This window comes from Pipistrellus hanaki (assembly GCF_964339955.1).
Source record: "Pipistrellus hanaki genome assembly, chromosome: 9".
Taxonomy (NCBI): Eukaryota; Metazoa; Chordata; class Mammalia; order Chiroptera; family Vespertilionidae; genus Pipistrellus; species Pipistrellus hanaki.
In genome coordinates, this window is record NC_140511.1 from 47,978,317 (window position 1) to 48,003,813 (window position 25,497).

Consider the following 25,497-nt stretch of genomic DNA (forward strand, 5'->3'; position numbering starts at 1 on the left):
CAGGAGCATAATGAGGGGGTGATTAACGGTGCCCAGCAGGAATTAAGGAATTCTTTATGATGGGCGACTCCTAAAGTACACCTTGAACAATGAACAGGAAGTGGGCGCGAGGGGAGGCATCCGGGCAGGGGGAACAGTACATGCTGAGTGAGATCAGGGAAGCATAAGAGGATGTTGGTGTGAGGTGTTCTACCTGATCAATGCCTCCACGAAGCAGCTTGAAGAGCTGGTTCTCACGACTCTCATAAAGCTACACCTGCCATCCCAGGAAAAGGAAGCCCCTGTCTCAAGAAAGAGCTTTTTCCCTGAGGGTAGACAGGATCTCAGTGTCCTATGTTCTCACACCTGGTCTTCCGACCCTTCAAGAAATGACCCATCCTGTCTCAGTCAGGTGATGATCTTTGCAACCTAGACCAGGTCGTCCTGTGTCTCTCCACACACACACACACACACACACACACACACACACACACACCCCCCGTCTATCCTCCTCCTCTGTAGAGCAGAAAAATAACTCACGTGCATCCCTCTCAAAAAACCATGTGAGTTAACAGCTGTGAAAGCTCCAAGTGCTGCAGCAGGAAGGCCCCAGGAGGCACCACCCCTCAGGGCGTCCTGGGCAGCCGCAGCCCTGAGCCAGCTAGCCCGCGGGGAGCAGGGAGCGGGGAGAGAAGCGATGCTGCAGCCGGGTCCTCAGACAGAACACACTGCACCCTCCACCGCCCACCGCCCACGAACCCCCATAAAAATCAGGAACCATGCCGTTTTGTTTCAGGTGTTTTATTAAGTGGGCCAAACGGTAGCTGGTTTCTAAGTTGCAAAACAACATAAATTTAACAATAATATAGCCAGTTAGACTGTGACAAGCTTTTTCTTTCCTTAAAAAAAGAAAGAAAAAAAAAGGAGGACTTAAAACACACAACGGAGGGTTAAATAAATAATATGGGGGGGAAAGGAAAACCTGTTAAAACATGCTTGTTTACTTCTGCGCAACTGCGTGCCAAGAGGAAACGTGATTTTCTGCATAATGATACATCTTAGCATGTCTTCTTCCCAAATAATACTGACGAAAAAAGAAAAGAAAAGATGTGGACTGACTTGTCAGTGCTTGAAGAGGCACTACTAAAAATCCTTTGATTGGAGCTTCGGGCTTCCACTCCGCACACCTGTGTGTGGCCCAGGGAAGCCAAATATCCATATAATGTTAATATAGAAAACATTGGTTAAAAACGATGTGGAATGGCCTCACGGGCGCAGCAGGGCACGGAGGCGAGCTGCCCTGCACGCGGTGCCAGCCTCAGCCAGGGAGGCCGCCGCTCCCAGCGGCCGCGCGAGGGAGGGCACCCGCTTCAAAATAAGCGGCGCCAACCTCGTCTCCCTCTCCCTATCGCTCTTTCACATGAAAGTGTGTAAAAAGCAAATCAGCAAATAAACTCTAAAATAGATTATTTATTCCAAAAATCCTCTAGTTCTCTTTTTACAGTGAGTGTACATCTCCTCTCCGTCTCCTGCACGGCTCCTTAAGTCCTTGGAGCTGCAGGGTGAGTCCTTCTCAGCAGTCCTGTTGCTAGCTGGTGCTGAGAGGTCAGATGTCGATGCCCTTGACCAGGGACGTCTCCAGCGTGATATTGAACTCCTGCAAGGTCTGCAGCACACGGATCAAGGAATTGACAAGTGTGTGGTCTTTGATCAGCGCCACATCCTCATACATGTGTGCGGTGATGGGGCAGTCGGCCAGCAGGGCAATCCAGTGGTGTAGGAGGTGATCTCTGGCAGGGCAGGATCAGTCCAGGTGAGTCAGAAGGAAAAGAAAGGGAGATGGTTAGTGCAAGGCCACGGGGAAGCCTTGAACAAAGTCCGAAGCTGGAGAAGTGACTAGTTCCCCACAGCCCCTTTTTCCTCTAACAGGGCTTGGGAAAGAGGCCTTACACAGCAGTAAAAGGCTCCTACTGAGGGCTGCCCTGCCCCCGGACACCAACCCAACCTGACCCAAATCAACCCTGACATGTGCCACCAGGCCTGTTCCTCTCTAGATAACCCCACCAAGTCCAGTCAGCAGCTTCATCCATCTCAACAGCCAAGTCTCTAACCAACAGCCAGTCGATCCTTCCTCCCCACAGCTACCACCACCAGGAGTAATACCGAGAGCTAACATCCACATAGAGCTTAGCATGTACCAAGCACTGTTATAAGATATCTAACCATCATTGCAACCCCATGATCTATAATAATAAAAGCATAACATGCAAATTGACCGAATGGCCCAACAGCAGAACGACCATCCGGACGAAGCTGGGGCTGCAAAGGCCTACTCTTGCATGAATTTTGTGCATCGACCCTCTAGTATGATATAATGCCAATAGTGCTATTATAATCCCCACTTTATAGAAGAAATTGAGGAGCACAGAGGTTAAGTAGCTTCTCCAAAATCACACGGTTAGTAAGTGGCTGACGTGGGATGTGAATCTGGTTCCAGAGTCTGTTTTTTACCACCACATGAACTCCCTCCCTTTGTGCCTGAACAAACTATTGCCTTAGGTTTATTAGGGCTTCATGCTCTCACCTGACCTACTGGACTAGCCACTAACAATCTTGCCCAACCTTATGCACAGCATCCATGATACAGATTAGTATCATTCCAGTCCCCTGGTTAAACCACTCTATCCTAATAGGGAAGGATCCTCTGTCCTAGGTCCTTAGCGCCTCCTCCCTGAAGCCTTCTCTGATCTTTCTCCTCTGTATTTCCAGCATCCCGTATAATATAAACGTATATCTCTTTTTTGGGCTCTCACAACCTTCTGCCTTGTACTGTATTTAATTGGGACAAGTAAACTTCTACATGGTAGGAGCCATGTTTCATTCAGCTCTATTCACACCATCTCTCTTCCTGCCATCACGAGGCCTATGTTTATTGAAGGAATGACTATGTACAAACAGATTCGTATGTTTATTGAAGAAATGACTATATACACTTTTTAAAATTTCTCCAGTGGGGTGGTTTTATTCCTTCCATCAACATGTGGCTCTTGGCCTGGCTGGTATAGCTCATTGGTTGGGCTTTGACTTATAGGCCAAGAGGTCACAGTTCGATCCCTGTCAGGGCACATGCCTGGGCTGTGAGCTTGATCCCTAGTAAAAGGGGGGGGAGGGTGTGCAGGAGGCAGCCAACTGATCAGTGATTCTCTCACACATTAATATTTCTATCTCTCTCTCTCCCTTCCTCTCTGAAATCAATAAATATATATATTTTTGAATGTGGCTTTTCCTCCTCTGCTACACACACTCTCACCCCACTCCCACCCACATGCATGTACATAAAGGAAATTCAGGACTCTAGGAAGTCCTCTCAGGCCTCACCTACCCAAGAATGCCTGGTCATCAGCCCCTCCCCACCCCTGCACCACCTGGTCATCAGCCCCTCCCCACCCCTGCACCACCTGGTCATCAGCCCCTCCCCACCCCTGCACCACCTGGTCATCAGCCCCTCCCCACCCCTGCACCACACCAGGACGCCAGCACCACCTCCACGGCTGGCTGCTATGGACTCTGGGCTGTGAGGCTGCAGTACCTGGCTCCCAAGCACACCAGCATCTGGAACTTGCCATCCTTGCCAATGTTCCGGGGAGTATTGTTGATTGCAGTGACAAATCGGCAGAAATTCCGGGCCCTTGTATGCCAATTTTCCTCAGGAACAACTTCATTCTGCTCCAAAGTCTCATAATAGGTTTGTGCTTTTTCTGTGAAGAGGAGAAAAGCTTGCCGATGACAAAGCCTCTTAAAGCCGACCTGTCTCACTGTCCTGCCGGCCACCAGCCATGGGCCTCTCAATGTTGATGTAAGTAACTTAATGAGAATAACATGAGTGTTCTGATATCTTTCATCACCTTTCAAAAATGATTCCTGCATTCCTTATCCTTATTTTTAAAATTTGCGTTGCCCCTGATATAAAGATGCTACTTTCTCTAGTCTGAAGATTTAAAAAAACTCTTGAAGGAGAAGCTCCTTGTATAAAAATTCCCTAAGTGGGCACAACACTGGTCTCGGGCTGGCCTGCTAGATCTCCAAGGAAAGAGTGTGAGGACTCATGACTAAGCATCTGTACTATATACGACAGATGCTTAGAGAATCTTCTCCATCCAGTTCTCAGGAGGTGAGGGGTGAAGATGGGGGAACTTCTGTCATTACTTTTGGGGAAAGGCAGGGCAAACAACAGATCTGAGAGTTACCTGATTTGGCTTCTGTACCTCAGACCCCAGTGGTTGGCACCCACATTATGTTGGTGAGTCAACATGTCTCTACATGCTTTCCCCCCACACATCCTAGTCCAACTCACCCAGGAAATCCCAAATGAAGACATTTTTGAAGAGACGGGGTGATTTAAATCCATGCTGGAAAGCCTGTTCCAGAGCCGAGACAAGGCCACACTCTCCACAAAGCAACAGCGTCAGACTGCCTCTCTAGTAAGGAAAGGGGAGAGAGACAGGCTTGCCTCAAGCTGCCCTCCCACCCTGCATCCCCAAACTCACAACCCACAGCCAGGAGGGCAGCAAAAGACAGGAGGGACCCTGTGTCTGTTCCCCCAGCACCTGGCACAGTGCCTGGCTCAGAACAGCTCTCAGTGAATAGCTATTGAGTGAATGAATAAATGAATAGGTGATGAACGTGGGTTCCCACCAGGGGGACAAAGCCAATGTGGCCATTGTTCAGGAGACAGGCAAATCCTGAAGAAAATAGGAATACACACTGTTCACTAGAGGCCCCAGGACTCTGACGGGCCATTAGTGTGTAAGGAAAACAGGGTAACCCAAGCAGAGGCCCCCAGAGGAAGAACTATGCTCAGTCTCAAACTGAGGCACACTCTCCACTTTATGCTGTCCCAGCACATGGGCCAAGAACAATATTATTCTCTCTTACTCAGTCAATGTAAGGCCCTGGGCTGGAGGGCAGGAAGGCTTACCTCTTTCTCAGGCTTATGGAAGTGCTTCACGATGCCATTGACTGCCTCCCCAATGGACTCCTGGATCTGCCCAGTGTTCAGCTCTGATAAAAACCAAGCAGACACCCTTCACCAATCTCAGAGGCTCACAGTGCTCAGCTGCCTGAGCAGGAAACTGAGGGCTCCTGGGAGAGGAAGGGCAGCCTGACCATGGGAAAAGTAGCTCTCACCCACCAAACTTTGCTGAGCTAGCTCTTCCTAAAATCTTGGGAGGAAAAGCAGAGTCAATACCTTTGAGTTCTGTTTCTAAGAGAAGCTGGTAAAGTTTATTTTCCATTTTACCCTGGAGCATTTGGCAACCAAAGGAGGGCCACGCCTTGGCTGTGAAGCCCTGGAACCAAGAAAGAGAAGGCCTGACAGTAGACCCCTCACCTCTCTAGGATCAGATAAAATAGTCCGGAGGCCCCAGGCCAGCCTCCATAAGCTCTCCCCTCTCCTTCCAGGCCTCGAGGGAGATGTTAGATGACAGAGGTGGTTCCTGAGGCAGCTCACAGGCTGGGATTGGGCTAACATATCAGGGCTCCCAGAGACCTGCCCACATTTCCCAGGCTGGGCAGCATGAGGGCCCACCCTCTCCCCACTTACTGGGCTTGTTGTTGGGTGAGATGGTAACCAGCCTGCGGATGACGCTGGGGGACTGCTGCAGGGGAGGAGTCCGACACGGCCTCTCGTCCACCTCGGGCTGCGACGTGAGCAGCTCTCCCACCAGGACCCGCTCCAGGCTTCCATCGTCCATGCCCTTCCCCAGCCACCGGCCACAGGGGAACCTACAGGTCAGGCAATGGCCTGTCAGAGCTGCCAGCTCCTCCCATGCCCGTCCCCTACTGCTCTGAAAGACCCACGAACAAAGCCATCCCTGAGGATCCCTCACGGGCCTGCTCATCCATCCCCTGTGCACAATCAGGGAGTGATGGGCGGCCTGAAACCTGTCACAGCAATGTCACGCATCTCCCCTTGGTAAACCCTCCTCCGATTTTTTTTTTTTTTTAGGTGCATGAGGCAGAGCCAAACAGGAAGTTGCCCCAGCCAATCACAGCCTAAACAGTCTCCTTGAGAACTCCACACACCCAAGCATCAAACACAGCCCCTGGTGGTACCCTTGCCCCAGCATCTTAGTGCATAGCTGAGGGAACACTTACTTGTAGGTATGTCCTGTGATCTCGTTCCTAACCATCACATACTCCACCAGCCATTTGGCATACAGCCCAGAGTTGTCATGGCCTATCTGCACAGTAGTGAGCTTCCCCAGGTTCTGGCACTATGAGAGAACAGCCAAACAGAGAAGATAAGATAGGAAAAGGAAGTAGGAAAAAACAGTGACACTCCTTGGAGGCTGACATCTGACTGGCTGCCTGCAACCTGGCAGGGACAGAGCTCCTGGTTCCACCTGTCACCAAAGCCAGCACTACACACCATCTCAAGAGGGGCCAATGGCTGCTACCTATAGAGAGAACAGGGCCCAGGAGCAGGCAGCTCTGGAAGTGGGATGGCAGTCTGAGGCCCAAAGGTCTCTGTGAACATTTGGGCCCAGCAGCTGAAAGAAGTCTTGGGGATTTCTCAGCACACTGTGGACAGGGAGGTGTGGAAGCGCAGATGGGTAACTGCCTTCCAGCCAGACACTATTTAGACAGGGCAGGCTCCCCCCTCCTTGGGTCAACCCTTGGCTCAGATCATCTCAGGACAGGTCAGCTGTGCTGATGCATAACACTGTATAGAGCAAGGCCTCCAAAAACCTCTGCGGAAAGCTCCAGAAAAGCAGCTGTTGCAAACTCAGATTTCCACAGAGCTTAGAGTTGTGGTTCCCGCACAACACGTACCTCGAAGGTCATCTCTAACACGTTCCTGGGAATCTGCAGGATCTGTGTCTCACCCAGTTCTCCCGAGATGCAAATCCATGGGTTGGCGGTGAACATGGAGCCCCCCAGCTTCTTGCTCGGTACAATCAGGATGTGGTAGGGGATCACTGTTTAGGGGAAGCCACAAACGCATGGAGGAGGATCAGAATCCCTCCCACAGTGAAAAGGCCTGCTCCAGGCATGCTCAGATGATTGCAGCCATAGCACAGTCCGGAGCAGCAAGTCACCAGGGGCTAGTCTCTGGCTGGCTCAGAATATTAGCCAATCCTCCCATCAATCTCACTCCCCATCAGGTTACCCCCAAACATCAAAGATCCAAGCCCATATGCAGCCTCAGAGCTAAGTCAACTTGTCCCTTAAATAACATCACCAACTCGACATTGTGCTGAATTGCTTTTCAGAGCACGTCCATCTACCATCTCTCACACTCTAGTAACAATCTCAGGAGAGGCCATGCAGGTATTCTTTTTCTGAGGCATGAGAGGGAATTAGTTTCCCATGGGTCTCCTAAATTCTAGTTCAGTGCTGCTTCTACTGAAGGCTACAGCCCTCTTCTCTGAGAGGGAAGATGGAAATCACATAGAAACAAAAGTGCATGCTGGGACATGCAGCTGACTATTCGGGACCACGGAATTTCCATCCTAGAACCATGGCCCAATTTGTCCACAACCTCATGGACAAGGCCCCCGCGTCAGTAAACGCTGCTGTGACAGACTCAAAGCGTTACTCGCCACAGTTTGGCACTGTGCCGAGGTTGAGCTGATTCCTCTAATCCTTGCTGAGAGCCTGAAAAAAATAGTCACTGTACTCAAAATGGTAGCTTCAAACAGCTCACAGTTAAGGAAGCTCTGCTGAGCGGGTTGGTGGCCACTGAGGTGTGGATGTGATTTTATGCTGCGAGATCATAGGCAAGTGTGGCATCATTGGCTCTAATGTTTGAAGACAGATCTTTAACATCTGCTTCTTTTTGGTCTATTATTTGAAAGTTCTTAGACCACGAGCAATCAGAATGGTATTTGAATTTAAAAAGAGATATATATATATATATATATATATATATATATATATATATATATATATATATATATAAAGAGTCCATACCACACTACTGAGGCTGTTGAGTCTCTGGCCAAACAATTAGTCCTAGGGCAAATACAGAGACTACCCCCACCCAACATCCTGGCACCAAAGAAAGATGAGGCTCCAGGGGCCTGCCTTAGACTATACTGAACCCTCTTCCTCACTCTGAAAATAGGAAGAATGAAGCCCACAGGAGGGGCAGACTCTGCTCAAAGAAACCAAATGAGTTAGGGTCTGGACCCAAACCTCCATGGCTATGTGGAAGACTTGCCTATCCTTTTGGGCAGTTCTGAAACCTTCTGTGATATTGAATGACTCTCTCAGCCCAAAACCAAAGGGAAATTTCTTTACAGGTATAGAGGGCAGTGAATTTCCCCACCGCACCCAATGCGATCCATCTGCATCTCCTGAGGCTTCCAGGGCAGTGTCTGGAACAACAGTGACAACACGATGGCCAAAAAGACTGAGCTCCCCAGTTCAGAGCTCAAATAAGAAGCTTCAGAGAAAAAAACAACCTCCAAGGAGGGCATTGCACCTCTCTCCCACAGAAGCAAAAGGCAAATCAAAAGTACAAGTAATCATCTTTTTTCTTAAAAAGGGGACAGTGAGCCCTAACCAGTTTGGCTCAGTGGATAGAGCATAGGCCTGCAGGCTGAAAGGTCCCAGGTTCTATTCCGGTCAAGGGCATATACCTTGGTTGCGGGCACATCCTCAGTAGGGGTGTGCAGGAGGCAACTGATGGATATTTCTCTCATTATTGTTTCTAACTATCTCTCTCCCTTCCTCTCTGTAAAAAATCAATAAAATATATATTTTTTAAAAGGGGGACAGTGAGCTAGCCTCAGGCAGGCTCATGAAGACAGGAACTAAGAAGGCTGGAGGGGTACTCACGGATAGTTGTGAAGACATTGGTGAAGCAAAAGTAATCGACGGCATTGAAAGAGAGGAGGTGATAGAGGAACTGCTCCTTCTCGTCATCACAGCGCAGGAAGGCATAGCGCTTGTACAACTTCCTGTCAGAGAGGAGACAATACGTCAGTCTCCCAGCCAAGAGGAGAGGAAAGAGGCTAGAATTACTCAGTTCTGGAAGGAGCCAGCTAGGGGAAGAAATGAGATGTCAAGCCTTCGTTCTTTAGAGCTACCTGAAAAAGGAACAAAGCCAGTTAGTCTAACTGAGGGCTAGAGGGAAAGTGGCTTAAACTACAGCAGAAACAACAAAAACCAAACTTTACCCTGTGCCCAATTGTGGATGTTACTATAATGTAAAGTGCTAGAGGTCATGGGATCTCTCTCCTTCCTTTAACTGAGGACCCAAATTTTCTCTGGGAAGACACAGACCCTCGCAGGCATCTTGCTAGGGCTTCACCCCAGTGTGTGGTGTTGGAGGAGCAACGACAGGAGGTCTGTGGTCAATACTCATTCCCAGGCCAAGACTCAGATCCCAGCTGACCTGAGACCCACGGGTCAGGACACTGCTCTGACTGTGAATGTAAACCAGGAACACCTCAGAGACAATGAAGGGCAATGAAGGGAAAGAGTCAGGTCACACACCAGGGAGAGCTATGCAGACCTCGTCCTCGTCTTTTATAACTTTCTCCCATCTCCATCCCGCATCCCCACTGCTTACTCATCAAAAACCAACTCCTTTGCCTGACATTGCAGGCCTTCTGCAACTGCTCAGCAATGATACCTTCTCCAAGGAGAGGGGACACAGAGAGCCAAATGTACAGGCCCTCAGCACATGAGTGATGAGAGAGAAATGCACACACACACACACACACACACACACACACACAAAAAAAAACAACAACAAAAGAATGTAACGATCCTGGTTGCCAAGACTGCAATCATCAAGGCCAAAGAGGTATGGGATTCAGTATACCTGTCAGGTTCGACCTAGTCAGGTTTATATGGTGCTTTCAACAGATACTTCACCAAACAAGGCCTACTATGTGCAGGTGCTAGAGAGGGAAGCACCTACCCTCAAATACAGTCTAGATGAATTAATCAGGTAAAGACCACAGTATAAGACTGCCCATAATGAGTTGCCAAATGCAAGGCTCTCTGAAAATTTAAAGAGCCATAAACTTCAATGTTCCTTGAAAAAGAGAGGCCTGGCCGAAACCGGTTTGGCTCAGCGGTAGAGCGTCGGTCTGTGGACTGAAAGGTCCCAGGTTCGATTCCGGTCAAGGGCATGTACGTTGGTTGCGGGCACATCCCTGGTAGGGAGTGTGCAAGAGGCAGCTGGTCGATGTTTCTCTCTCATCGACGTTTCCAACTCTCTATCTCTCTCCCTTCCTCTCTGTAAAAAATCAATAAAATATATAAAAGAAAGCACAATTTATTTAAAAAAAATAAAAATAAAAATAAAAAAAAGAAAACAATTACAATTGCATTTTAAAAAAAAAGAAAGAAAGAAAAAGAAAAAGAGAGGCCTGAAGGATGGCACAGATTTAAATAGGCACGTAGGAAGAAAATGACAGAATGTGAAAACCAGTTTGACTAGGTTTGAGAGCTCAGAAAGTGACCAGTTAGCAATGAGCCTGAAAAGTTAGGCTAGAGTCAAATGAAGGCAGGCCCTAAATATTTAAGGCAAAGGGCCCTGCCAGCATGGCTGTGGTTGAGCATCGACTTATGAACCAGAAGGTCACAGTTGGATTCCCCAGCTGGGGCGAATACTGGGTTTCAGGTTCAATCCCCAGTGTGGGGTGTGCAGGAGGCTGCCAATCAATGATTCTCTCTCATCATTGATGTTTCTCTCTCTCTCTTTCTTTTCCTCTATGGAATCAACAAAAATATATTTAAATATAAAATATATTTATATATATTTAAGCCAAATATGTCTACAAATCTGCCCTACAAATAATAGGTTCCTGCAACTTGCCTTAGAAGTAAAGGTCCAGAAAGGAAAAGCAAGGACTTAGTTACTGTGGGCTTGCCCTGGGCCCAGGAGAGAACAAAAGAGATAAAAGTGTGTGTGTGTGTGTGTGTGTGTGTGTGTGTATAAAATTAGAAGTTTTCTTGTAATTCTGCAATCTTTCAGGAAAAAGACTGAAAAAATGCCTGTGATATACAGTCACCAGAGTGCAGAGAGGAGAGGAGGAGCCTCCGAACTCTAAGGTAGCCAATGAGAACCCCCTCCTTCTCATTGCTCTTTGAGAAAGCCATTCTGGGCATGCTGATTGGGAAGGCAGGGAGAACAAATACAGCAGAATTATTCTTCGACGGACAGAAGTGGAAATGCTTCAAAACCTTCATATGCAATTTGAGTTTAGCTGAATACAGCAGTGATACATAGTGTCACACGGGTTTCCAATCCCCCCAGCATTCCTGACAGCCTGTTCTACTCCAGGTGGAGTGGCCTTACTTGGTGAGCTCATGATCTAAGAGAAGCTGCTTCAGGTGTCTGGAAAGTAACTTTTTTTCCATGGAGAGTCGCACCCATGCTCTGGCCTTTCCCACGTCAGTCTTGATCTCCCCGATGTTCTGGATGTGCCTGAAGGGGAAATGGGAAAAAGAAAGTGAGGGTGAGTGGGAGATGAACTCACTACCAATACCTCCCCTGAAAAGCGAAGGGAGACCTAGTGAGACAGCTCTATCCACCCCTGGGAGAGTGCATCTCTCTTATTCCCTAAATCCTGGGCTCCCGTGTAGCTTTGCCAGATAAGCTCACCTGTACAACTCTCAGAAAAAGCCAGGTTAACCAAGCCCTTAGGTGATGCTCTGATATAATTCTCCAAAAATGTCAGGAAACCTCACTGCTCTATAAACACATCATAAAGCACAAGGCCAGTGAGACACTGTTAAGTAACATGGTTACTTCATATGGTTAACTGAGATGCTGTGGAAGCACAGGTCACTGAGACACTGTTAAGTAACGTGGACACCTAAGCAGCAACTGGAAACAGGATTTCGGTGGCTTATTGTGTCTGAGCCCACACTGACCTCATATCCTGAATGAGGGAGATTCTCAAGGGAGACATGACTGAGCTGGCATCGGACTTCCTCCGTTCTGAATCAACAAGTATTCCTAGAACAAAGAAACTGGTCATTTCTAAGATCAGACTATCCAAATAGCTGACTACCCTTCTAATCTCAAATCACATATTTCTACAGGAAACAGTTATTTTTATAACACTTTGATCAATCATTTCATAATATTTATTAAGTACCCACTAGGTTTCAGATTTAATACTTGTATGCATATTATTGCATCTAATTATTTAATAACTTATGAGATAACCAAAGAAGGTTATCATAGAGGGAACTGATATTCAGAGAGATTAACTGCTTTGCTCAGTCACCAAGTGGTAAAGTCAGATCCTCTGGCTCCTAATCTGGCACATTCTCACCATAATGCATAGAAGGCAGTGCTTCCAACTTGGAGGCACTACTTTTGTCCTGCTCTTGCCTCAAAATAGGCTACAAAAGAGCCAACAGGATGTGTAAAAAACACATGTCGCAGAAACCAGACCTCTAGATATAATACCTTTATGTCTACATGTCTGGCCCAACGATTAAAACTTACTACCCTGATTACTCAGCTGTTGAGAGATTTCGGCTATCGTTTATCCCTTGGCAATAACTTCAATAGCCTTCCTGAGAAGACTCTCATATCCAGAAAATGAACCAAAAAACTCTTAAAAGGGAGCTCTTGTACCTCACTTTCAGTCAATTATTCTCCCCACTTTCAATGCTAGATGAGGTCAACTAATTAAAGAGCAAAGATGACACTGAGTTCATGCCTATCTTTTAACCCCTATTTAAACTGATCTTTATCATTAGAATAAGAACACCCAAGAAAGGTGAACAAACTGCTGGGCAGAGAGAGAAGAATGGAAGATGGTGTGAAGGGGAGGTGCTGCCAAGAAGTAGAGGAAGGAGGAGGATTGTCCGGTAATAGCCTAAAGAACACCAGATCAGGAGACAAGAGGCCGGCTCCTAATCTGGCCTCTTCTACCAATTCACTGGGTGACCTCTAGTAAATTCAATTCCTCTCTCAATCCCAGTTTCCTCCTCCTCTTATAAATAAGGGGCTGGACTAGATGACCTCGGGGGTCCCTGACAACTGATGTTTTCATTAAATTAGAAACAGAAAGGAAGTGTAAGGAATCGTTCACGCCAGGCCTTAAGGTAGGACACTGACAGCATCTTAGAGAAAACAAAAGACTCTGAAAACAGCTTGTTCCAAACACAAGACCTTAGTACCACCGAAATTCATTTAAAACGTAAACTCATTCTAATGAGACATACCTTGCTGATAAACTCATTCTAATGAGACATACCTTGCTGATATGTCTTCTATTTCACTGATCAAAAGAGTATATAATGAAAGCAAATTCCATGACTATGGCATGCTCTGAGGTTCAAAGGACCCGGGGGCTTAATATGTAAAAAAAGAAAACACCACAGACCAAAGGCGTCAGTGACCTGAATCGCTCCTGCTGTTCTCTCCAGTGAGGGATGGAATGTGGGTGGAGGGGTTCTCTCCAATGATGCAGAGACCATCTTACCTGAGGTACTGAGGCTTCCTGATGTGAGTTTTCTCTGTCGGTTTTCCTGATAATGTAACAGATGGGACCACAAGGCTGATTTCCCCTGGAACCAATACAAGGGGGAAATATCTATCAGTTTAGATTTCAGAGGCCAAGGCATCCAGTGGACACAGAGATAATTTAAACATATAGATTCCAGCTTTTAATAAAGCAGGTCCTCAAATAGCATTTCATTCAATGTTATTTTGTTGATGAGATGCCATAGAAACTTAACTTTTTTTTTTAAGAGAGTGCTTTTTTAAAAATATATTTTATTCGTTTTGTTTTTTTTTTTACAGAGAGGAAGAGGGAGGAATAGAGAGAAACATCGATGAGAGAGAAACATCGATCAGCTGCCTCTTGCACACCCCCACTGGGGATGTGCCTGCAATAAAGGTACATGCCCCTGACCGGAATTGAACCTGGGACCAGTCCGCAGGCAAATGCTCTATTCGCTGGGCCAATCCGGTTTTGGCTAAACTTAACTCTTTATATAAATTGGCCAACGGTAAAACTGGTTTCATTATACATCATTTAAAGTCACAGAAGCTATCAACAACATTAAGTGTGGACTTACTGTACTATTTATCTCAGTGTACACCGGATGCAATATACACACATATACCCTACTACTAAAATCCTGGAGAAACAAAGAAAAGAGAAAAGATCCCCATTGGGAAGAAGGAGGGCGTGGTCAAAGGGATATGTATGAATCAGTGGATGAGAAAGACAAAAATCAAATAACCTCTAAATAATTTTCTAAGATGAGGATTCACTATTGAAGGTACAGTTGAGGAAGCCTGCAGGAAGGTAGGCTGCTATTTTACTGCAAAGCTGAGATATTGCAGTCAGCATAACAGAACCGTGGCATTTGCAGTTTAAATTATGGGGTGGGGCAAAAGTAGGTTTACAGTTGTGAGTACTCACAACAGTTTCTTCTTCTATTATTATTTGTTAATTCTTGTATTATTTCCCATATGAACAACTGCAAACCTACTTTTGTCCCACCCTGTATTTGAATCATGTAGTAATTAGTCATTTTATTATTTTTTTTAATATATCTTTATTGATTTCAGAGAGGAAGGGAAAGGAAGACAGAGATAGAAACATCAATGATGAGAGAGAATCATTGATTGGCTGTTTGCCTCCACACCCCCTACTGGGGATCGAGCCCACAACCCAGGTACATGCCCTTGACCAGAATTGGACCTGGGACCCTTCAGTCCCCAGGCCAACACTCTATCCAATGAGCCAAACCAGCTTTCATCTCTTCTTTCCCAAAGTGGCTGCACCATTTTACATTCCACCAGCAATGTATGAAGGTTCTAATTTCTCCAAATCCTAACACTTTATCTTTTTTTATTTTAGTTATCCTAGTGGATTTGAAAAGGTATCTCATTGTGGTTTTGCTGATATTTTTTAATACACACCTGTATATGGGTATATTAGTATGTGCACAAAAAGATGTTTTGAAGGACAGATATGATAGACTGTCTCCAAACGATAAGAATGGAAACTCCAGAAGGGCAGAGATCTTGGTCTGTTGTTTTATTGTTGTTGTTTTTGTTGAGATGGAAACATCAATGATGAGAGATTCATTGATCGTCTGCCTCCTGCACACCCGCTACAGGGGATCAGGCCTAAAACCCGTGTATGGGTCCTGGAGCAAAACTGAACCCAGGACCCTTCAGTCCGCAGGCTGATGCTCTATCCACTGAGCAAAACCAGCTAGGGCATCTAAGTCTGTTTTGTTTACTAAGGTTATCTCAACTGCCTACAACAGTTCCTAGAACACTGTAGGCCCTCAATAAATATTTGCTGGATACTTATAGTTCCTAATTTGTCCAAAATAAAAGTGTTTCTGATAATGTTTCAAGTTCTTTTCAAATTTAAAAATGCATAAAAGTAAAAGTTGTCCATCTTGACTTTTCAAATTAGAGTACTATTTTGAGATAAGAACATTCTCTGGGTATTAAGCAGTAAAAATCAAATTTACTTAACTTCCTTTAGACATCTCTCAAATCTTTAGGTGGTTAAACTTATCCACATGTAAAAAAAAAAGTTAATGACAGACCTTTATCCACTGGGAATGTACAGCCGGTGAAGGACTCCTAGGGTATGTTTGGCTCTTCTGAGCTTCACGTACCTATTCCTCTATGCTCCATCTCTAGGGCCAGCTGCCAAACAGGATCTATCAGTATGGCCTTAAGTTCTATTTGCGGTACAGAAGCACTGCTTTTAAAATGTCTGGCAAACACACAGATTTATGAAGTTTATATTTATACAAAATAGTTTAGATTCTATTTAATCGTTTGCTTACCTATTTCTAATCTCACTCCATGCATACTATGTACCATTCACCAAAGCTAGCCAGCTGGAAGAGTATGGGAAAGCTAGAAGTGAAAACAAGAAGATAGTTTGCACAGCAGAAAGAGGCTTGACATTCCTTACCTGTTTTACTTGGAGTCCATGACTCCAGATCCTTTCCAAGAGGTCACAAAGGCTGGCAATCAAGGTGTTCTCTTCCACCCCGGTGATGTTGACCTCCCCGTGCCCTAGCTCCACAGCCTCTCGGCCCATCTTCTCCACCAGCATCCTCTTGGTCTACAAGGAACCAGTCAGTAGGATTAGAAAACCACAGTGAACAAGGTCACAGTCAACTGGAGAGTTGTGGCCACCAGCACGTCTGTTGGGCTGGGAGGGACAATATAAGTGAGACCGAGATACATAGAGTATCTCCACCGTATAGATATAGGTCAGGTCATGATGAAATGCATTCTTTAAAAGTTTAGTTAAGAAGATAAGAACATAGCAATTACTATATGACCCTGAACAAGTGAATTCATCACTCTAGATTCAGTTTTTACATTTATGAGATAAAAGGAGTTGAATAAAACCCTAAAGCTTATTGTAAAAAAAACACACCCATATACTGTATAATGAAAATCTCAGCTTTAATTACTATTTGCCAGGTACTATAATAAGCACTGCATTATCTCATTTAAGACTCCAAATAACTCTGTAAGTGTTAATATTGTTCCCAATTAATTGATAAGGAAATCGAGGTCCTAATTTACTGATAAGAAAAGTAACTTGCCAAAATCACACAGCAAAGAAATAGCACATCAGGCCTTTGAACCTAAAATCTGTCTGAATATTGAGTCCAAGTTCTTAAGATTTAACCATATTATAAATTTGTGACATATAAAAATTTAAAGAGCAGGGCGAAATCACTACTAATCTTACCTTTCAGAAGCAACACTTAGGCATATTTCTTTCTAGTGTTACTATTTTAAATGTTTTTATTGCAAAATATATCTCTCATACATATGTATATGTGTGTAGCTACATATATATGTATACACACATACACTGTTATATCATAACCATCACCTGGGTTAAGAAACAGAGTATTGTCCATGTATATCTTTGGAAGACACTACATACCCTCTCTAATCATCTTCCCACTCTAAAAGAGATCAGTATCCTGGCTTACATAAAACTACAGAAAAGCAAGGAAATAATTTTCACCTATATTTGTGTTCCTAAATAACAGTTCAATTTTGCCAATATGTTTTCTTTTGTGATTTGCTTTTTCACTCAACTTTATATTTCTGTAATTCATCTACATTGATGGGTATGGTTGTTGTCCGTTTCCACCACTGTATAACACTCCATCATATGAATATACTATAATTTACATACTGATTCTCCTACTGATTATTTGGTAATTTGTTTTTTTTTCCAGTTCAGGGCTATTACAAAGAATGCTGCTGTATACTTTCTGCACATCATCTCCTGTCATGCTACAAAGGTTTCTCTAGGCAATATACCCAGGAGAAGAATACTAGATAATGTTAGGCTGCTTTGCAAAGTGGTCATACCAACATACACTTCCAACAATATGAGAGTTCCTATTGCTCCACATGCTAGGTAACACTGTGTGACTTATTACTGTATTTCTTCAATTCTAAAATGTACATTTTTTTGCATGTTAATATCTCTGAAATTGGGATGTGTTTCACAGTCATTGACAGGCAATACACATAAGGAGGTTGTCACTGGATATAAATCTCAAGACCTGAGAATGCATGTCAATGACTTAGAAAACAAATTTCATTGACCATAAATAGAAAAACCCTCTTCCAAAAAGGGCAGCATCACCAATCCTCTTGATAGCAAAAAGGACAACATTGTATGGAAAATCAGATACCAATTGCTCAGAGTGAACCAACAAAAGATTTTTTTAAATACCTGAATTCAAAATATCAGAACTGATATATTAATCTAACTTGTTACATAATAATTTCTTCTGCAAGAGAAATTTGACTTCATCTTATAAATGACTACCACTCAATCTGAAAATGCAGGAAAATCTCTTTTCTTTTTCACTGATGAACAAACAGGATACAGTAGAGATCAAGTTAGTTGAATTGTCCTAAAAAATATGGCATACCAATTTGGTTGAAAGGCTACATTTTTATTAGTAGGTAAGAAATTACATTAATAACTAAAACATTAAAAAATTAAGAATGTCATTTATTCTAGCAATCCTTATCATGAGTATATATCCAAAAGAACTAAAATCAGAATCTCAAAGAGATGCCTATTTTCACAACAGGACACTTTGTTTGTGTCCATCAACAGATGACTGGATAAACAAGAGGTGATATAGATACACAATGGAATATTATTCAGCCCTAGAAAAGGAAGGATATCCTGACATTTGCAGCAACGTGAATGAACCCAGAGGAACATCACTCTCAGTGAAATATGCCAGTCACTAAAGCACAAACACTATACTTCTATGGGGTATCTGAAACAGTCAGACTCACAGAAGCAGAAAATAGAACAGTGGAAACCAGGGTAGTGGGAGGGGAATTGTTTCTGGATAGATATTAAGTTTCAGAATGCAAGGTGAGTAAATTCTGGAGATCTGTTATACAACGTAGTACTTATAACAGTACTATTAACAACAGCATTTTAAAATATGTTAAGAGAACAGAGATCATATTGTGTGTTTTTTTAAAATATATTTTATTGATTTTTTACAGAGAGGAGGAGAGAGGGATAGAGAGCTAGAAATGTCAATGAGAGAGAAACATCAACCAGCTGCCTCTTGCACACCCCCTACCGGGGATGTGCCCACAACCAATGTACATGCCCTTGACGGGAATCGAACCTGGGACCCTTCAGTCCGCAGGCTGATGCTCTATCCACTGAGCTAAACCGGTTTCGGCCCATATTATGTTCTTATCACAAAAAATAAACAAGTGCAAACCACAAAAGAACATAAGAAAATTTGGGGAAGTAACCGATATATGTAGTACCTTGATCATAGTAATAGTATCACAAGTGCATGTGTATATCCAAAGATGTATACATCAAATGTGTGCAATTTTTTGTATATCAATTCTCAATAAAGCTTTTTTTTTTAAATGACTTTATAGAATTGAGAAAAATACCCCAAAACAACTTAAACTGAATAACATACTTAGGCCTGGCACATAGTAGGCATTCATAAATTCTTGTGTCTAGACATATGAAATCACTGCTATCAAATTAAAATAGAGGCAACATTTTCATGTGTGTAAGACTAATCTGCTGAAGACAATTTAACTATAATAATTTCAAAAAATGTTAGATGTCTAAAATTAAAAACTATTATCTCTCAGTTTTAAAGAATACATCTTTTATCAACAAATTGTGCTTGCTCTTGATTAATAGTTTATTTTATGTAAAACAAATATGCCGCCTAGCCAGTGTGGCTCAGTGGTTGAACCAGGAGGTTAGGGTTTGATTTCCAGTCAAGGCATATGCCTGGGTTGTGGGCTCCATCCCCAATGTGGGGTGTGCAGGAGGCAGCCAATCAATTATTCTCTCTCATCATTGATGTTTTTCTCTCTCTCCCTTTGCTTCCTCTCTGAAATCAATGAAAAAAAATTTTTAAGACAAGAAAAAAACAAATATGCCTAATTCCAAGTTAACAGAATTTTAAAATTCATACTATCCCATTATATTACTAACAATATTTTTAAAACCAAGAAAGAAGTCAGAGCGAAGCCTTGGTCTTACCTCGGCTGCCGAGGGAAATAGCACACACACAGAGGTGTCCCCAGCTCACCTTGTTGCGGCATTCCTTCAGCAGGCCCTCCACAAACTTCCAGTTGGTTTGGGCAATCACTGACGGGGAGAGGTTGGACAGTTTGGGCTGGCGGATGGTGCTTCCCATATTCCTGGCTTCTTGGATGTATTTCTATAGCGAACGGAAAAATCAGACTCTAACCATGCACACAAAGGATAGGCGACCAGTACTGGTGAGTGCCTGAAGAGGGCACTACCACCCAGCACTTTCTTACTGCTTCTTTCCAAGGCTCAGATAAAGTTGGGGCAGAAAGTTTAAAATGTAACTGCAGCCCTGGCTGGTTGGTGACAGCATTGTCCTGATACCCCAAGGTTGCAGGTTTAATACCTAGTCAGGGCACATATACAAGAATCAACCAATGCGTGCATAAATTATTGGAACAACAAACAGGTGTTTTTCTCTCTCTCTTTAAAAGCAATCAAAGAGTTTTTTTCAAATGCAATTCTGTATAAAAGGGAAAACCTAAGAAAATATTGTTTTCTCTGATGTAAAGCACTTCATAACTGCTATAATTACCCTTTCTTTAAAGATACAAAAAAAAAAAAAAAAAAAAAACCATAGCTGCAGCATGAACAGATCAGTTTGTCATTCCAAATCTCAGAGTATTACTGAAAAAAATTACTTTACCTACTAAGCTGGGAGGAATTTAACTCTTCTGCCCATAGCAAAGATAACTACTGTTGTCATAATAAAGTATAACAACCTTGCTCAAAACAACAACTGTATTTTCTGCAAACTCTGGTGAATCTCCACATGCTGTTTGTTTTAACACTGAATGCATATAAATGCAGTGAACTGCACACTGACATCCTCTCAGTATTCCAGTTCACAACAACACTTTTACCCCAGACTTCCTTCTTCCCCACATTTATTCTAGTAGAACATTTCTGTCTGGTCCCTCAATCTGCCTTACTACCAATCCCCAAGATTAGGCTTCAATTACTACCTGGACTACCGCCACCTGCCTCCTAACTTGCTGGCTATCTAGCTACTTCTCATACCTCCTTCCTCCAAGCATTCTGCCAGTCTTCATTACACAACAATCACCAAGCTTTTGGTCCTATATTTCCTCTACTTAAAATATTTTTCTTTGTCTCTATAACAATCCTATCATTCTCCAAGGCTTCAAACAGATTTTAACTCCACCAAAAAGTTTTGTTTGATGATTACCCCAAGTAGAACTGACCTCTGCCTTCTCTAAACAGTGATCAAACACTGGTTTGTCTCTTATATGACCCTTTAACAAAACTCTTCTACTAAAGTTATTTGTGTACCTGACTTTGCTCCCTTAACCCTTTGCACTCCGAACCATTCTGGACATTGGCTACCAGCTACTCAATGCTACTTTGCGGCGGAAACATGCATTGAAATAACTCAATTCCCCGTAATCACAAATAAACTGCAATGTCCCCTGAGAGGGGACATCCGAGTGATATGCTAGAATTCCGATGTCCCCTGAGAGGGGACAGTGGAGTGCAAAGGGTTAATAAACTGGTATTCTCTGAGGACAAGGCTAACTCCTTGTCATCTTTATATTTCAAAGTGCTTACGACAGTGATTTATTGAGCACACCAAGAAAATGTGCTCAATAAATACTGCTGAAAAAATTAATCTGGAGGTAAGGTGGAAAACCCAGGGGAGACTTTAAAAATAACACCAATACCCAACACCCCTTACAGCACACTCGCAAAAACTCTGAGCACAACTGTATCCTATAAATCAGCAGTTAAAAATTTATAACCATACCTTGTGATTTTAATATATTCCATTAAAATATAGCAAAGACAAAATATGTTATTTTCCCATTCACTGAGGTGCCAGTCACATAAGAAAACAATATGCATTATTGGGCCGAAACTGGTTTGGCTCAGTGGATAGAGCGTCGGCCTGCAGACTGAAAGGTCCCGGGTTCGATTCTGGTCAAGGGCGTGTACCTTGGTTGCGGGCATATCCCCAGTGGGGGGTGTGAAAGAGGAAGCTGATCAATGATTCTCTCTCATCGATGTTTCGAACTCTCTATCCCTCTCTCTTTCTCTCTGTAAAAAATCAATAAAATATATATTTTTTAAAAACCAATATGCATTATTGGGTTTCATATGTATACTAGTGGTCCAGTGCATGAAATTCATGCATTGTGGGGGGAGGGGAGTCCCTCAGCCCAGTTTGCACCCTCTCCAATTGGGGACCCCTTGGGGGATATCCAAAAACCAGCAGTCGGACATCCCTCTCACAATCTGGACCACTGGCTCCTAACCGCTCACCTGCTTGCCTGCCTGGTGCCCCTAACTGCCTCTTTCTGCCTGCCTGATCGCCCCCAACTGCCCTCCCCTGACAGCCTAATCTCGCCCCTAACTGCTCTCTCCTGCTGACCTGGTCACCCCTAACTGCCCTCCCCTGCCGGCCTGATCTCACCCCCAACAGCCCTCCTCTGCTGGCTTGATCTCGCCCACAGCTGCTCTCCCCTGCCGGTGACCCAGCAATGACTAGGACAGACTTCAGGTGTTCGGTTGTCCGTTTCGGTCATTTTAGACGTTACGAACCCTGGTTCTTTATATATATAGATAACACAATTTGCAAGGTTATTTTCTCAAAGAGAAGTTCCTGAAACAGGTTTCTAAAGGTTAAATTCCCATTTTCACAACTTCTCTGCAACTGAGTCAGGCAGGCAGGGTTTCCAACTTGAGTTTTGTAACTAAAAGCTTTACTGGAAACAAGTTATAGTAGAGCTGAGAAACTCGGCCTATAAGCAATGAGGACTCAGGAGGTCAATTCAAGAAGCCTCAACCCCCCAGGCACCTGAAGATAACATTTCTCTCCTTTACTCCTCAAAGAAAAAAAAAGTCAAGATTATCTGTTTTAAATTATAATACACAAAAAATAGGGGGAAAGCACTCCCTCCTCCCAGGTTCAGATATTGACAGCATTAACCCAAGTTCAGCTTTTCTTCCTTCTAATTCTAACAGAATTAATTCTCCACTACCATACTACACACAAAAGAAGCCTCACAAATTTTAAAAGGATTTCTCCCAAGTCTCAGGCTCTTATCTCCTGAGGTTCTGTCACACTTCCCCGGAGTATGATGTATGAGGGAGTACTGAAAGGACAGTGAAAGGCTCTCTTCTAAGACTCCCATCATTCCTGAGTCGGCTGCAAACAGGGCCTGGTTCAGAGAGAGGACCTACATGGTTAGTGGCTAGCTGTCACGTGTAAAACATCATTCATCCTGGATTTGTCCTAACCTAGGCCCAGTATCAGGTATCAGGAATACTCTATTAATAACCCTTCTTTATGGGGAGAGGTCTCTAAATGCGGAGTAGTGGCGACCACATTCTGCATAGACAATTTTTGCTTAGACTCCATCCCTGTAACTTCCCTACAACAAATCCCGTTATAATCTATAGTAGGTGTGGGGAACCTTTTATCTGTCAAGGGCCATTTGGATATTTATAACATCGTTTTCAGGCCATCCAAAATTATCAAATTAAAAATTAGCCTGCTGTATTTGGTCAAACACTTAATTAACCCCTTATGCCATGACAAGGCCAGACCAAATGATTTCATTGGACTGATACAGCTCCAAGGATGGATGTTCTATATAGGGATGGCTGCTTCATTTTTTGGCCTCAAATAACCATCTTGGTTCAGTGGTCACTGTACTGTTAGGACACTTGAATCAGACCAGAGGTTAAAAAATAGAAAAGAGAAAGAGAATGTAGCATGATAATAGGCCCATTCCTTGTCAATCATCTAAGTTGGCTTACCTCTCTCTGGTCATTGTCTAAACGCAGGTGTTCTGTGTGCTGCTTCTGCCGATCTTTCCTCCTCCACTGGGCAGGGGCATTCCTTTTTGTCCATCTAAAAGAATCAAAACAGGTAATTAACAATATCCCAGTAAAAAGTAAGGTCGGCTGGTGGCTCAGTGGTTAGAGTGTTGATCCACATACAAAAGCAAGCATCAAACTCAAAGGCTAACATGGGCCAAATAAACAAAGTTTAAATTTATGTGGGCCACAAAAAAACAAAAGCTTCAATTTTCATAGAAACAGGTTCATTTCGATAGAGACATGCTGAATACAAAGGGCTGAAATAAATGAGTAATCATTATCATAAAATAGAACATTTTAATAAAAATTAATATTTTTCCTTAAACATTAATTTACCAGATATTCAATAACTGCACAAATTAATAAGCATAATGCAAATAAACCTATTTTTCTTGTTCTCCAAAAGTGAAATATTTCCTGTCGTGCACACCAAACAAGTCAGTACAAGGTTAATGACGTTGCAATCGGCTGCTAAAATATTCGCTGCTAACATTAGTGGAGAGAAATGGTGTACCTGTGCATAAGGCACGTAAAGGAAATGAATGCAACTTGATTATAGTAATCAGTCATTAGCAAACGTTGTAGTTCGTCTATATATATAAAAGTCTAAATAACCGACCATAAATCCGTCCAACCAGTACATATGACGCGCACTGGCAATTTAAAAATAAACACTGACTCGCACATGCGAGATACATATAAAGCTCTGGCTGGTGCCAATCGCACGCATGTGTTTCAATCTATCAATGTCAATCCTGAATTTGGTTGTTTAATTTAAAGACAGTTTCCCATGATGCCAGGTGCTGGGAAATTTGGACAGGCACATGCAAAAAATGAAACTAGATCACCAACTTACACCATACACAAAAACAAACGCAAAATGGCTTAAAGGATTTGAATGTAAGTCGGGAAACCATAAAAATCCTAGAAGGTTCTATAGGCAGCAAAATAGCAGACATATGTTGCAGCAATATCTTTACAGATACAGCTCCAAGGGAAATGGAGACTAAGGAAAAAATAAACAAATGGGACTATAACAAAATAAAAAGCTTCTGCACAGCAAAAGAATCCATCAACAAAACAACAAGAAAGCCCACTGCATAGGAGAACATATTTGCCAATGATATTTCCAATAAGGGCTTAATCTCCAAAATTCACAAAAAAATTTATGCAACTTAACAAAAGAAAGATAAATGATCCAATCAAAAAATGGTCAAAGGATGTAAATAGACACTTTTAAAAAGAGGACATACAGAAGGCCCAGAGACATATGAAAACATGCTCAAAGTCACTAATCATCCAAGAGATGCAAATCAAAACAGCAATGAGGTACCATCTCACACCTGTCAGAATGGTTATCATCAACAAATGAAAAGTGCTGGTGAGGATGTGGAGAAAAAGGAACCCTTATCCACTGTTGGTGGGAATGCAGACTGGTGCAGCCACTGTGTAAGACAGTATGGAGTTCCCTCAAAAAGCTAAAAATGGAACTCCCATTTGACCCAGTAACCCCACTCCTAGGACTATACCCTAAGAAACCAGAAACATCAACCAGAAAGGATATATGTACCACTATGCTCATAGCAGCACAAGTTACAATAGCTAAGATTTGGAAACAGCCTAAGTGCCCATTAGAAGATGAGTGGATTAAAAAACTGTGGTACATCTACACAATGGAATACTTACTAATGCTGCTGCAAAAAAGAAGGAACTTTTAACATTTGCAACAACATGGGTGGAACTGAAGAACATTATGCTAAGCAAAATAAGCCAGTCGGAGAAAGACAAATATCACATTATCTCACTCATATGTGGGATATAATGATCAACATAATTTGATGACAAGAATAGATTGATCTAGAGACAAATGGTAGGGGGTTAGAGAGCAACCAAAGGACTTATATGCATGCACATTAGCATAAACAATGGACACAGACACTGGGGTTGGTGGGGGCTTGCCCAGGGTGGGAATGGCAGGGGGGTTGTCAATTGGGGGAAAAGGAGACATATGTAAAACTTTAGACAATAATATAAATAAATAAATAAATCCCAACAAACTCTA

At 43.3% G+C, this 25,497-nt stretch overlaps 1 protein-coding gene and 1 pseudogene across 3 annotated transcripts in view; one reads left to right on the plus strand and one right to left on the minus strand.

The window, feature by feature from the left end:
- Positions 1–764: 764 nt before the first annotated feature.
- The window catches only part of DENND5A (DENN domain containing 5A), an 81,995-nt gene continuing 57,262 nt past the window's right edge, over positions 765–25,497 (minus strand). Inside the window, exons 10-23 of one of the 2 annotated variants that reach the window (XM_084893466.1) lie at positions 23,373–23,466; positions 19,591–19,722; positions 15,918–16,070; positions 13,446–13,530; positions 11,878–11,962; positions 11,300–11,428; positions 8,824–8,945; positions 6,814–6,959; positions 6,136–6,254; positions 5,582–5,763; positions 4,958–5,040; positions 4,334–4,457; positions 3,603–3,737; positions 765–1,769 (exon numbers count right to left, since the gene is read on the minus strand). In XM_084893466.1, the coding sequence (XP_084749592.1) occupies positions 1,690–1,769; positions 3,603–3,737; positions 4,334–4,457; positions 4,958–5,040; positions 5,582–5,763; positions 6,136–6,254; positions 6,814–6,959; positions 8,824–8,945; positions 11,300–11,428; positions 11,878–11,962; positions 13,446–13,530; positions 15,918–16,070; positions 19,591–19,722; positions 23,373–23,466 (1,669 nt within the window). In that variant the 3' untranslated portion in view covers positions 765–1,689. Of the gene's footprint in view, positions 1,770–3,568; positions 3,738–4,333; positions 4,458–4,957; positions 5,041–5,581; positions 5,764–6,135; positions 6,255–6,813; positions 6,960–8,823; positions 8,946–11,299; positions 11,429–11,877; positions 11,963–13,445; positions 13,531–15,917; positions 16,071–19,590; positions 19,723–23,372; positions 23,467–25,497 lie in introns of both variants that reach the window. The other variant, XM_084893465.1, reaches the window with a different exon arrangement.
- LOC311627189 (ATP synthase subunit g, mitochondrial-like) lies at positions 6,974–7,891 on the plus strand (annotated as a pseudogene). The gene has a single exon. The product of its transcript is annotated as an ATP synthase subunit g, mitochondrial-like (transcript).